The sequence below is a fragment of the Dichotomopilus funicola genome (genome assembly GCF_033296635.1).
Source record: "Dichotomopilus funicola strain CBS 141.50 unplaced genomic scaffold C8A04scaffold_44, whole genome shotgun sequence".
Lineage (NCBI taxonomy): Eukaryota > Fungi > Ascomycota > Sordariomycetes > Sordariales > Chaetomiaceae > Dichotomopilus > Dichotomopilus funicola.
The window spans coordinates 100,712-112,866 of NW_026944065.1; the positions used below are offsets into that span (position 1 = coordinate 100,712).

Here is a 12,155-nt window from a genome sequence, read left to right on the forward strand (position 1 = left end):
TCCACTTGTCTCCTGCTGGGAAGGGGTCCCGGGCCCGTGTTGTTCTTTTTTTTTCATCCCTTTTGTCCACCTTTGTGTGGGCGACTTCTGCTTTTTGCTGTTGGATTGGAGTTGTACACGGGCACGTCTTGCCGCCATTGTTTGGTGAGTTTTCCTGGCTTGCTGCTGCCCGGTTGCCACTCATGTCATTGTTACCTCCTTCCTCTGGAGAGCTGTGTGCCTCAAGTGGTGTCACTCCGCATCCGTCTCATCTCGGGCTTCTGCATGCCTTGGTAACTAACACTATGGCAGGTTAGGTAGCGGCGTGACCTTTTAAGGAAACATAAATTCGAACACCCGACCTGCATTGCCATCAAGCACAACCTGGCAACCTGTCGATACCCGGCACTTGTTGACCGATATAATTACCCACCGATCTGACGACGACCCCTAGTACCCACTACTCAACCCTAGCACCATGGCGTCTGGTGCTGTTGACAGCCAGGCCGACAGGCCAGGCTTGAAGCTTGAAACCACTACCACGACTCTTAAGACCAAGTTGTCGCAGGAAACCCTCACTCAGCCGTTCCCGACCCTGGAAGAGAAGGAAACCCGCGAGTCACGACCCTCAGATCTCTCCACCCCCGCGACAGCGCGCCTCAACCCATTCGACACCGACATCGAGGCAAGGCCCGTCATGACGCACGATTCGAGCCGGAAGTCGGCTGAGTGCACGAAAGGAGGGACTGACTGCCACGTCTGGCCCGGCCAGGACCATTGGAAGCGCAAGGCGAAGGCGGCGCGGAAGAACAAGCACAACTGCACATGTTTGGCGGGTCTTAGCAGGCGCAACCGTATTGCGGTCAAGATCCTGATTATCGTTCTCATCGTCGGCGTCGCTGTGGCGGTCGGTTTTGGCGTCAGCAAACCACTCGGCGCGGGGATCTGGCGCAGCGAGACTCAGAACTGAGCTCCGGAGAGGACCGTACCCGTCACCGTTTCACTCCTGGGTTGTCTCGTCTACCATAGCACCCAACCCCCACCCAACCATCTCTTTTGTTATGCCAGGGAGTCATCCTTCAGCGCATCAGCTTCATCCACCTACCATTCTCCCATTGGCACCGCCTCAGGTCATCTCGCCGCGTTCCTAGGCCTTTTTACAAGTCCAGCATAATAATCCACCGGGGAATATTACCGTCCAGGATACCCAGCACCGGCCAATCCCCTTTTATTCGCATAGAGCATGCTGGCCCTTTTGATTTTTCCCACCAGCATGCACTTTCCGGCGTTCATCATTTCACCTTCCGCGTCTGCTTCATTTTCTACGGGTTGCAGAGAGCATTTGCATGGAGTTCAGGGATAATTTCACGGTCACGACGCACAAACGGGGCACACACACCTTGGTTTTTCTCGCTTCGAACCGCCGAACATATGTTGGGTGGCACAAACATTCGGATGCATAGATAGATAATAATCACATGCCAAGGATGGGCGGCCACAACGGGGTATTGTTGTGAGAGCATAGTACTACGTAGCAGAGGAGGGCTTTTTTGTTTGATTTTTTATGTTTTGCCTCTTTCCTTTTGTGAGGGTTCGGGGAATGGTGTTACTTTACTACATGTTGCGCAATGGCGCAGGGAAAGGGACCGAAGTGGTGGTGGCGTATTGCTGCTGACTGCTGGGCACTTGCGATAGTGTGTTGGACGACGAATGTAAAGTTTGTTTAGGCTGCTCTCTTGCGTTCTAGAATATGTGTGATTTGTGACCATGTGTCCATTCCTGTGAAGGTGTTTGTCACCAGGTTCGTCGTTACAGCCGACATGTGCCACGGGTTAGGGGTGGTTAGTGAGACATGGTTGGGGTTGTTGGGTAGCGGGTAGAAGGTTATCCGAAAGCCCGCCGGGAGGACGGAGGGGGTTGGGAGATGGATGGTGAAAGTGGTATTCGGCCGTATTTAACCGGGAAAGGTATTTGTTTGGGCAGCTCATGTTGCGATTCGGACAACATGGCGTCACATTTGTGTCGGGGGACTCTTGAAGGGGAGTGTCACATTGTGGATATCGGTTCATCGGTCATGAGATTCTCGACGTTACTCGGGGTTCAATTAGCTAAGTCTTTGGGAAACTAACCACTAGCTAATTATTACATTCCGTTTTGGGACACAATACCCCTCATGCGTGATGGCAGATCCGTTTCCTCGGGGTTGTTAACGGTGAATGGGATTCCTCCTCCGGATCATGTCCGCTGGAGAATTCCACCACAATTCAGCAACTTGATGAGTTGGTAGAAAAGAATCGCTCGACGGTATTACCTCCTTGGAGAGGTCCCCCTTCTTAAAGCTTAGATTCTAATTTCATTTCATCTCTCTTTCAACTCGGCAGTCTCCACCATCCTAAATATCGACAAAATATCGTCAGTATTTATTTTGTCTACACGCCGGGTAAGAAGCGAGGTAACGAACTCAAAGGCTGACCCTAACCCCATTTCCTTGGCGCTCTTTTTCCCTGCTTCCTCCTCATCGTCGCTTTCCCCGCCCATTCTTCTTAGCCTTGTTCGCCCGTCTCTCGTCGCTGTGAGTTTCATTCAACTGATCTGCCAGAAAGGCTGATGGTGTCATGGCCGGACTGTCGCGGGGTTGAGGTAATGTCGGCGAGCAAGGAGGGGTTGAAGTAGGGGTATTGATGTCGTGCGAAGCGGTACTGTCTGGTAAGAAGGTGGATTGAGGTTCGGGAAGAGTGGTAGGGTCAAGATTGGTAGAAGTGTCAGCGTCAAGACCGACAGAAGGGGTGATAATAGCGCCATCATTGGCTGAAGCTGGAGGGGGTTTAAGAGACTTCAACTCAATTGGAGTCGACGACGTGGTGTTACTATCAACTCCAAAAATGGCCGTGGGGCGGGAAAAAGTAGTGCGAGAACCGCCCCTGTGCGTCTCCATGGTATCAGTGTCGCTAACAATATCACCATTCCGGGCCCCCTCTTCCTGGTTCCGCTCTCGCCCCTGACCCCTCTGCCTCTGCCGCTGCTCCTCCAACTCCCGCTTCTGTTCTATTTCCCGTTCTCGCTCCCTCCTCAGGTGCCTCTCAACCTTTATCCGGCTCCGTTCGATTGCTTCCTCTCTTTTGATCTCTATACGTGTGCGCGGGCGCTGTTGTCGTGGTGATGATCGGCTGATTTCTTCCCTTCCTGAGTTTGGACGTGGCCGTGAGGGGCGTGGCGAAGCGGGGGGAGACAGGGTGGAGCGGGAAGGAGAGGAAGAAGAGCCGGCGGAAGGACGGAGGATCCAGATCAGGAGGGAGGCGAAGGTAATGATGGAGGGGATTACGATGGCAAGGGTGAGGAGGGTTGATGGGTTGTCAGACATGGTTTGAGGAGTGGGGTGAGTTAGGGTAAGTAGAGGCAAGTAACTTGAGGTTGAGAACTTGGGGTTGAGGAAATTGAGTTGGAAATTTGCGGTTATTTTGTGGGTGAAGGATTGAGATGGGTTCACACGGAAAGGATGAATTATATGTTCTGCTTACAACAGAGTTGTTCGAGGTTTGTATCTTGGACTCACCGTACTTTTCACGGATGTTTACATCGAATTGTTTGCTAATTGTAGCTTTTGGAGGAATCAAGAAGGAACAACAAATACTAATTGATTACCTAGTGAGTTTGTAGAGACATGAACTCAATCATCTAAGTTTGCCCATTCAGGCAAAACCTCTGGGCCAAGTCGAGCAACCACACCAAAATGTACCTCCGCCGAGCTCGGACGACGTCATTGTTAGTGAGTGTATTCAGACGTAGGTTCCTTGTTACTCCATTTCTTGATCAACTCCAGGTGAGTTGCTGACAACCATCAAGTGCCTTGCCAAGCCATTTCGTCCGCCGAGCTTCGGTCGAACGTCTGGTCTATAAGTTTGGGCATCCGCCACCTTTCACCGTCTTACTCTCTTCAATCCGCCATCAACTTACAAACACCACAAATAATCTGACCATGGTCAAGATTGCTATCGCCGGCGGCGCCGGAAGTATGGTTCCATCACCCACTGACTCACCCATCCTTTGATCCCTTGCTCACACACACCCAGACGTTGGACAGGAAATCATCGACGTGCTTGCCGCGACAAACAAACATGACATCTTGGTCCTGTCTCGCAAGGTCCGCCCCGTCCCTCACCCTCCATGTTTACTACCCAACTGACTGCTCGCGATTACTAGGACGCAACCCCCAACGACCTACCCCCCACCGTAACCTGGGTCAAGACAGATTATACCAACCTCGACAGACTCACGCAGACGCTGCGCGGGGTGGACACGGTGCTTTCGTTCATCACAGCACATATGGACCCGGGGAGTGTGGCGCAGAAGAGTCTGATTGATGCGGCGGTTCGGGCGGGAGTGAGACGCTTCGCGCCGAGTGAGTGGGCGTCGTTAGTTTTCTCTCTTTCTCACTCTTTTAGTTCTGATCTGTTTCGGGGGTTTGGGGTTTGAGGTTCGGTGTCAGCTGGGAGAGTGACTAATTACGAGACAACAGGTCAAGCTTCGAGCACATGCCCTGGAACGACGGCAAGGCCGTGATCCGGGAGTACCTAGCTGAGTTGAACAAGGAGAAGAAGGTAATAGCCCTTCCTAGAATCAACCACCAACCCTCCTTCGTTCGTCACCAAACACTAACAAACTCCCCAGATCCTAGAATACACCCTCTTCCAACCAGGGCTCTTCACCAACTACCTCACCCACCCGTACCGGTCCACCAAACACATCCAGCCAATCGAGACCCCGTTCGATTTAGCCCGGCGCCGGGCGCTGGTCGTCCAAGGCCGTTACGAGGAGGCGCGTATCACGCTGACGACTGTGGCTGATCTGGCGCAGGTGGTGGTGCGCGCTGTGGAGTATGAGGGGCCGTGGCCGGTGGTTGGGGGGATTCGGGGGGATGATATGACGCTGCGGAAGGTGGTGGAGATGGGTGAGAGGGTGAGGGGTGAGTGTTTTCTTTTTTTGTCTTTCTTTTTTTTCTTATTTATTCTATTTCGTCTTGTTCTCGTGCTGTGTGTTTGGGAATGCTTTGCTTGGACCCGGTAGCTGATTAAATCGGTTTAGGAGGCAAATTCACCGTCGAAAAACTCAACGCCGACGACCTCAAGGCCGGAGTGGTCAAGTCGAGTTGGATGCCACAGCCTACCCACCCGTCGTTTACGCCGGAGGAAATTGCTGCTTTGGCGCAGCGCATGACAGCGGGCATTGTGCTGGGAATATCATCCAACACGCTGAGTGTGTCGGATGAGTGGAATCAGCTGCTGCCGGATTATGAGTTTACCAAGGCGGAAAAGTTTCTGAGGGAGCAGTGGCGTGGGAAAGAGTTAAGGTAGTGTGTGTAGCGTAATTACTGTAATTACCTTTTCGAACAGGAGATTCAGTCTCGGATAATCCTATGATTGGCTCAGTGCTATTTCAACGAATTGTATCGTAAATATCATTCGTCCGCCGAAGCTCGGGCGAACTCGACCCAAATCTCCCTCGAGTTCCACGGTCAATACTCTCAACCTTCTCTTTCTAGACTCTTGTAATTATCTCGTTCTTTAAATTTCTAAAATGACAAGAGCCTCTATCCCAGAACAAGATACCGCCGCACCGCAATCCGACTCGGAAAGACCACGAAAGAGAGTGCGCAAAGGGACCCGGAGCTGTTGGGAGTGCAAGCGACGCAAGGTCCGGTGCGGATTTGCATCCGCCAGCGATACCATCTGCAGCCCGTGCCGTCGTCGGAAAACGGGGTGTGTCAGCCAGGAGTTTCCGGATATCCTGCAACCTGAACCCATCCAAGATGAGTCGTCTGTCCGAGATGGACATATACAGGAGAGATTAGACCGCATGGAGGCTTTGATACAGTCGCTTGTTGAGCGGGCCACAGGAGACGACAGGGTGTTTGGATCTTTGCTTCGTTTCGATACGCTCGCAAAAAGGAATGTTGTTGCTGCTCCCAGAATAACCCGGCCAATTACACCAGCCACGCCCTTGACTCGGATGTTGGATACACAATCCAAGTACGACGGCTTGACCCAAAAGCTGACGGCCGCTTGGCCAAGTCAACACACACTTGACCGCTTGTTCAACTCCCACTCGAAATCCTCGGCATCTCTCGCGCTACAAGCATCCAGTCTGCCGTTTTCCAGCGCCTTATCACTTCAAGACATCCTCAAACCACCTCCGCCAGCATCCCATCCCGTCCTCGTGGCCCGCAAATTACTACTCCTCGGAATCTGTCTGCAGGGCTTCGACGTCTGTGGGACACACGTTTCCGATATTGTGCTAGATTACCACACGATTGTATCCCGCGCAATTGACGCAGCCAGCCTAGTCACCACCAACGACGAACTTACTGGCACCCGAGAGGGTATCGAATGCATCATGATGGAAAGCCTTTGCCACGACGCAGCGGGCAATCTCCGACGTGCTTGGATAGCTATTCGCCGGGCAGTATCTATGGCCCAGGCCCTTGGTCTACACCGCCCTTCGTTACCAACTCCCTCCATTCCCAGCGCGGTCAACACCGAGCAGCTCTGGCTCCGACTAGTCCAAACCGACCGTTTCACCTCCCTCTTGCTCGGACTGCCCCCAGGACCTGCCACCGACAATGACGTGTTTGCGGCGCCGGCTGTGTTGGAGTCTTGCTCGCCGTTGGAGAAGATGCGTCGGCTGGATTGTTTGGCTGCGGGGAAGATTCTGGCGCGGGGTGGTTCGTTGGAGAGCATAGGGGATTGTGCGACGACGAGGCAGATTGACGGGCTGTTGCAGCAGGCCGCGGCGTGTATGCCACCGTCGTGGTGGGTTGTGCCTACGACGATGGTTGAGCAGAAAGAGCCGCAGTCGGTTATTGCGAGAGGGATGGTTTTGATGGATCAGTTTGTGCATTTTCACTTGGTTGCTCGGCTTCATTTGCCGTATCTTTTTCCGCATCACAGCCACACCCACACCGGAAGCTCCCTAGCTACCAATCCCAAACATCACACTACTTCCAGCAAACACACCGCCCTAACCGCCACCCGCTCCATGCTCACCCGCTACCTCGCCTTTCGCAACCTCCCTTCCAGCCTCTCCCCTGGTCCCCTCTCTGGGTCATCTCCTTCGTCCTCTTCATGCCCCCAGCAAAAAGGCACGCATTACTGCCACGGCATGGACCTCTTTGCCTTCCTGGCCGCATGCGCCCTCTGTATCGAGCACATCCAGGCGTGGTGTCATCTACGACGGACCCAGGCTCAGTCACAGTCACAGTCACAGTCCCACTCTCTGGGTATTATGTATGACCCGGACCTGGACCTGGGGTGTGGCTCCCAGGAAGGACTGGAACGTCTCGAGGGTTTGGTACATTCACGACAGGAAGATTGCGGGATGGTGGAGGCTGTGCTGGGGTTTCTTGGGCGGGGGTCAGGATCTGGGTCTGGGTCTGCGTCTGGGTTTGGGCTGAGTGCATCTTTGGGCGAATTCGCTTCTGCTTCCGCTAGACCAAGCGAACTAGACGGGCAGGGAGGAACGGGTGAGCCGAGTAAACCGAGTGAAGCAGAAGCAGATGTATCGGAACCAGGGGAACCAGGGCCGGGAACAGGAAACGTGGATATGCTCATGACACTACAACGACTGCTCACAGCAGAAGAGGATGCGAGGAATGGGGGAGAGTATACAGTTGGCTGGTGCTCGGATGGTGCTGGGTGTTTGGCATGGGGGGCGGATGAGAGCCAAGACAGGGTGTTGGTCGAGGTTCCACATTTCGGGATTGTTGGCGTGGAAAAGGCGCATGTGGATGTGGATGGAGGGGTTGTAGGGATGGGTATCGGGGATGGGAGCGGGAGTGAGGAAGGGTTGGGGTGGGATAGGTGGATGGTTCCGGGAGATGAGGAGGCGTGGGAGGGAGATTTTATAGTAAGGGAAGAGCGGTTGGGTAACTAACTACCTAAGGTAGAGGTAGGTACCTGAATTATCTAAGGTAGGTTACTCTGCAAACCCGTCACTAACTCGCTCCCCACCAAACCGACAAAACCCCGTCTACCACACCTCCAACCAGAGCCCCTTCCCCATCACGCCTTCACGTCGCCCTACTCCGCCGACTCCTGTTCCTGGCTGTACCTACAGGGCACTGGAGCGAGTGCGTCGACGGGGTAGATAGTGATGTCGACGCATTCTTCGTTGTCGTCATTGCCCAAGGATACGCCCACCTTCCATGTGCCATCGGGTTGGCTGCAGGCCGCCCAGGAGTTGCCCTGAAACAGTAGGGGCTCTGTTGTGCTCTCGGTCCAGCCCCCGACCTGCCAGTCGGTGTTGGTTACAGGTTCGCTGAAGTACTTCAGGTTATCTTGGCCTAATTAGGTAGGTAATTATCAGTAATTAAATTCCGGGTTTTTCTTCCACTTTTTTCACCCTTTTCACTTTTTTATATAGGTAGGTAATTACTAGGAAAAGGAACGAAAAAGAACGAGAAAACTTACGGTCTGCGGAGGTATTGACCACAAGCAGCTGTCGATCAAAACCCTCGCCATACAGGCGCACCTCGTCTCCATCGTGAGTAAAGACAGCCGGCAGATTTGGCGGCGCCCGCCCGTAACATTGCGCGTCGCGCTGGTCGGGCGGTACCAACAGCCAGAGGCCGGACTTGCTCGCGGTCACTAATTGCCCGTTGAATGGTAGGTTGGGATGCAGCGCAAGGAGGGAGAATATGCCGCTAGTGTCCCTGGGGGCCAGGGCTGCGGCGGACACGGAAGCCGCTAGGCTCGTGAGGAGGGTGAATGTAGTGGTGAGCTGCATGGTCGTACTTTTGTTTCTTCCTTTTGAGCGGAAGGGAGGAGGATTTGGGAAGTTTTAATGGGTGATGAATGAATAATGGGTGATGAAGACTTGGTTGTTGGAGAATGTGTGTTGATGCTGTTGATGCTGAGGTCGAGGAGCAGGTCTCGGGGGGGGGGGGGGGCAGAGTGTGCTCATTTATAGTGTTCAATATTTCCTGGCTCCCGCCTCCCGGGACCAGCAGCCCCGTCCCAAGCTGTCCGCCAGCTGATCGGTCCGAGGTCTGTGACGGTCACACCTACGTGGCTATCCCGACGGTCGATCTAGCCACTGGGATCGGCGCTCAAAAACCCTTATTGCAACAGAGACCTGTCTGGGGCGGGCTGAGAGTTGGGGTATGTGGTCACCACTCAATAGCTGAGTCTCTGAGTTAGGCAAGAATTCACATCCACGTAGCTGTAAAACCCAAGACATTCACAGGCACGACCACAGTGTCACGCAGGGCGCCCTGCACCTCGCGCCTTGTCCCCCCAACCACGTCTTCCATCGCGAGACACGGCCCCACAAGCCGAGACCTGCCGCAACCTGGAGTCCTGGACGGTAACCTCTCCAATCGCCGAGTGTACAGTTTGGGGGATAATATCGAGGAGTCGGCATGACTAACAAGGCCTAGTGTAATGGCCCAGCGGGCCTTGTGGACCTGAGCGTGATGGGCTGCTGGCTCCGGAGGCTTGATTCTCTGGGCGATGAGACAACGAAGGCACTGGTCTTTCACCCGGTCGGCACTCAAAAACCTTTGTTTCAACTGAGACATTTCCAGGGCTCAGCTGAAAATTGGCAGTATGTAATTTACACGTAGGCGGTCGCCGGTGGTGGCTGACTCTCGGGGTCAAGAATGCAATCAACTCAAAGCTCGAGATTCTCTGGCGTCACAGGCAAATCCAGACATTCACAGAAACGAGTCTTTCATAAGTCACGACGTGGCCTGTCTGGACTCAGCTGGCCCAAGAATAGACGGCCGGGGCAGTAGTAATTATCATTAACGCAAGCTGGTCTCGTACAAAGTTCAAAGACATCGGTCGGACTGAAAGCGCGGTCGCCGGTTAATTAGCAGCTGAGTCCCGGAAAGATGAATGATTAAACGTTGGAGATTCTGACAAGATCACTACCCTGTTGAGCATAACAACACAGACAACATTTCCAACCCCAACCCACCTTCCCCATCATGCAACGCGGCCATTGTACTGTGTCACTAACGCCATAAATGCCCTGCTCGCACTGGGCCCGGTGTTCTCCCAATCTCCGCCAAAATAAATGCGAGCGCAATTCAAGGTGACCGGGGGTATCTCCAAGTACCGAGGTACTCCAACTGCATTCCGCTCTCAAATTTCACCCAAATCCACTGCAAATAATCGCATTGTTGAGTAGATTGACCCGGATTAGCCTGGCAGTGTTCCCACAACTAGGGAGGCCTGATCCAACCTTGACCCCATCATCGCCAACTCGCTCTCCACCAAACCGACAAAGCCCCGTCAATCACACCTCCAAGTAGATCCCCTTCTCCATCACGCCGTCAAGCCGTCCTCGTCCGTCAACCTCGGTACGCATATACTCGTCCAGCCGGCTCCGGCTTCCTGCGATTTAGAGTAACGTCACCCCCCGGAGCTGAACAACCTGCCGATCGTTGTCAAGTCTCTGACGGTCATAGTGTAATTACCTACGTGCCTGTCTCGTCGGTCTACCCACGAGTTAGTGCATCCGTCCGGCCCACTTACACACTGCTCATTGCCCCGGGTTCCAGCCGGCCCGGAGGCTTAATTCTTCGGGTCATGGCACAACCGAGGCACCGGGCCTCATGGGTACCGGGTCTTTTTCCCCGATCACGGCGATCAGCAGTCAAAAGCCTTATTTGAACTGAGGCCTGTTTGGGGCAAACGGAAAACTGGTAGTTATGTGGTCACCACTTAGTGGCCGGGTCTCGGGGATACGAAAGAAATCCATGTAGTTATCCGCAAAACCCGGATATTCACAAACACGACCTCAGGTCATTATGTCAATCAAACTAAATTAATTCAATTATCAATTCAATCACAGTTCAGCATACTCAAATAACTCAAGTTTCGCGGTGAAAATTGACTTGATTGGGTCTACACTTGGCTACGTCCCTAAGCTAAGGTAGTGTACCAAGGCGTAATGTGCCGAGTGGGCTGTGAGGCACTCGTGTCAGAGGTTTCCCGGATACGTGGATTCGCTTTCTTTCTTAACTCCGAGTCTCGGTCACTGACTGGCGACCGCATCCGTATCCCTGCCAGCTTTCGGCTTGCCCCTAGACGGACATGGCTCAGTTAAAATAGAATTATGACGTTCTTGACTGCCGATAGGATAAAGGATCAGGTAACCACCAATCTAGTGTCTCAGTTGTCTAAGTCTTGTCACAGGGCTTGTCTTTCGACGTAGAACATGTGGTGAAAACGAGTCGCTTTCGTTTGGGAAACGGTCGCCGGTCAGTGGCTGAGTCTCGCTCGGGGTTAACAACAAAACTGAGATGGATACCAGTTAAAAACTTGATATTCGGTGACGTCACAGACAAACACGGACATTTTATAATTATGGCCTATCTGAGCTCAACTGGCCTGACGGTAGACGGCCCAGGTAATTGTAACTATCATTAACGCAAGCTAGTCTCGTAAAAAGTTCAAAGGTATCGGGCGGGTTGCTTAGACGAGGCATGTATTGTCAATTACTTGGGGCATGTCTGCTGGTCAAGTAAGACCTTTAGCTGGTCTCACCGGAAAGCGAGCAAAACTGAAAGTGATGTATAATATGCGGCCGTACCGTAGGTGGAAAGCCGTCTCATATCCATAGCTGACTTGTTCATTACTGTTACTGTTCGCTTAGAAGACTTGGTGAAGGCAACATCGACCTACCCCAATGTCCTGACGCCCTTCTAGTCTTCATTTAATTCAGCCTTTGTCACAGTTCCATGTGGGTTCATGGCCCGTGCTCGGGTTAGGGTTGTTTGGCTTATCTAAACACCTATCGCTTAAAACCATGCGCTCCCGCGCATGATTTCCTTTGTTTCTTAGATAGAACAACGGTTGAATGCATCATGATTTTGCTTCACCAACCTCTGCACCGTTGCACTAAGCCTATTCAATAGGGTGAGTGAATGACTGCGTCAGCCTTCTTCGAAGCCTCCGGCGCTCACAATGACGGAACAAAACCTCCTGGTATTCGCTGCGGCTGAGATTCGCCTCACGGAATTAATACAAAAGAGGAAACAAGAACGAAGCGGTTCGCTCACTTTTAACTTAGTCTTGGCGGTGGCTGTATCCAATAATATATCGATCGGGCTGAGCTGCGCCTCGACTTGGACATCTTTGATAGTATGTCTTTTTAGACGAAGAAAATGATAAATA

The 12,155-nt window shown here is 52.9% G+C and overlaps 5 protein-coding genes across 5 annotated transcripts; 3 read left to right on the forward strand and 2 right to left on the reverse strand.

Moving 5' to 3' along the window:
• Positions 1 to 457: 457 nt before the first annotated feature.
• On the forward strand, positions 458 to 949 carry C8A04DRAFT_29903 (uncharacterized protein; the record flags this gene model as incomplete). Its single annotated transcript, XM_062781174.1, has 1 exon — positions 458 to 949. One exon carries the CDS (start codon positions 458 to 460, stop codon positions 947 to 949), a length of 492 nt encoding a protein of 163 aa, XP_062635825.1.
• Positions 950 to 2,494: 1,545 nt separating this feature from the next.
• C8A04DRAFT_29904 (uncharacterized protein) lies at positions 2,495 to 3,340 on the reverse strand (the record flags this gene model as incomplete). Its single annotated transcript, XM_062781175.1, has 1 exon — positions 2,495 to 3,340. One exon carries the CDS (start codon positions 3,338 to 3,340, stop codon positions 2,495 to 2,497), a length of 846 nt encoding a protein of 281 aa, XP_062635826.1.
• A 615-nt stretch (positions 3,341 to 3,955) lies between these two features.
• On the forward strand, positions 3,956 to 5,330 carry C8A04DRAFT_38252 (uncharacterized protein; the record flags this gene model as incomplete). Its single annotated transcript, XM_062784180.1, has 6 exons — positions 3,956 to 3,989; positions 4,050 to 4,120; positions 4,180 to 4,391; positions 4,496 to 4,577; positions 4,648 to 4,942; positions 5,062 to 5,330. 6 exons carry the CDS (start codon positions 3,956 to 3,958, stop codon positions 5,328 to 5,330), a joined length of 963 nt encoding a protein of 320 aa, XP_062635827.1.
• A 223-nt stretch (positions 5,331 to 5,553) lies between these two features.
• Positions 5,554 to 7,191, forward strand: C8A04DRAFT_13184 (uncharacterized protein; the record flags this gene model as incomplete). The annotated part of the gene is made up of 2 exons (XM_062777614.1): positions 5,554 to 7,063; positions 7,115 to 7,191. Coding segments are annotated over 2 exons (1,587 nt in total), but the record flags the coding sequence as incomplete, so codon positions are not given.
• An 860-nt stretch (positions 7,192 to 8,051) lies between these two features.
• Positions 8,052 to 8,757, reverse strand: C8A04DRAFT_29907 (uncharacterized protein; the record flags this gene model as incomplete). The annotated part of the gene is made up of 2 exons (XM_062781176.1): positions 8,052 to 8,314; positions 8,442 to 8,757. 2 exons carry the CDS (start codon positions 8,755 to 8,757, stop codon positions 8,052 to 8,054), a joined length of 579 nt encoding a protein of 192 aa, XP_062635829.1.
• Between the last annotated feature and the right edge of the window lie 3,398 nt (positions 8,758 to 12,155).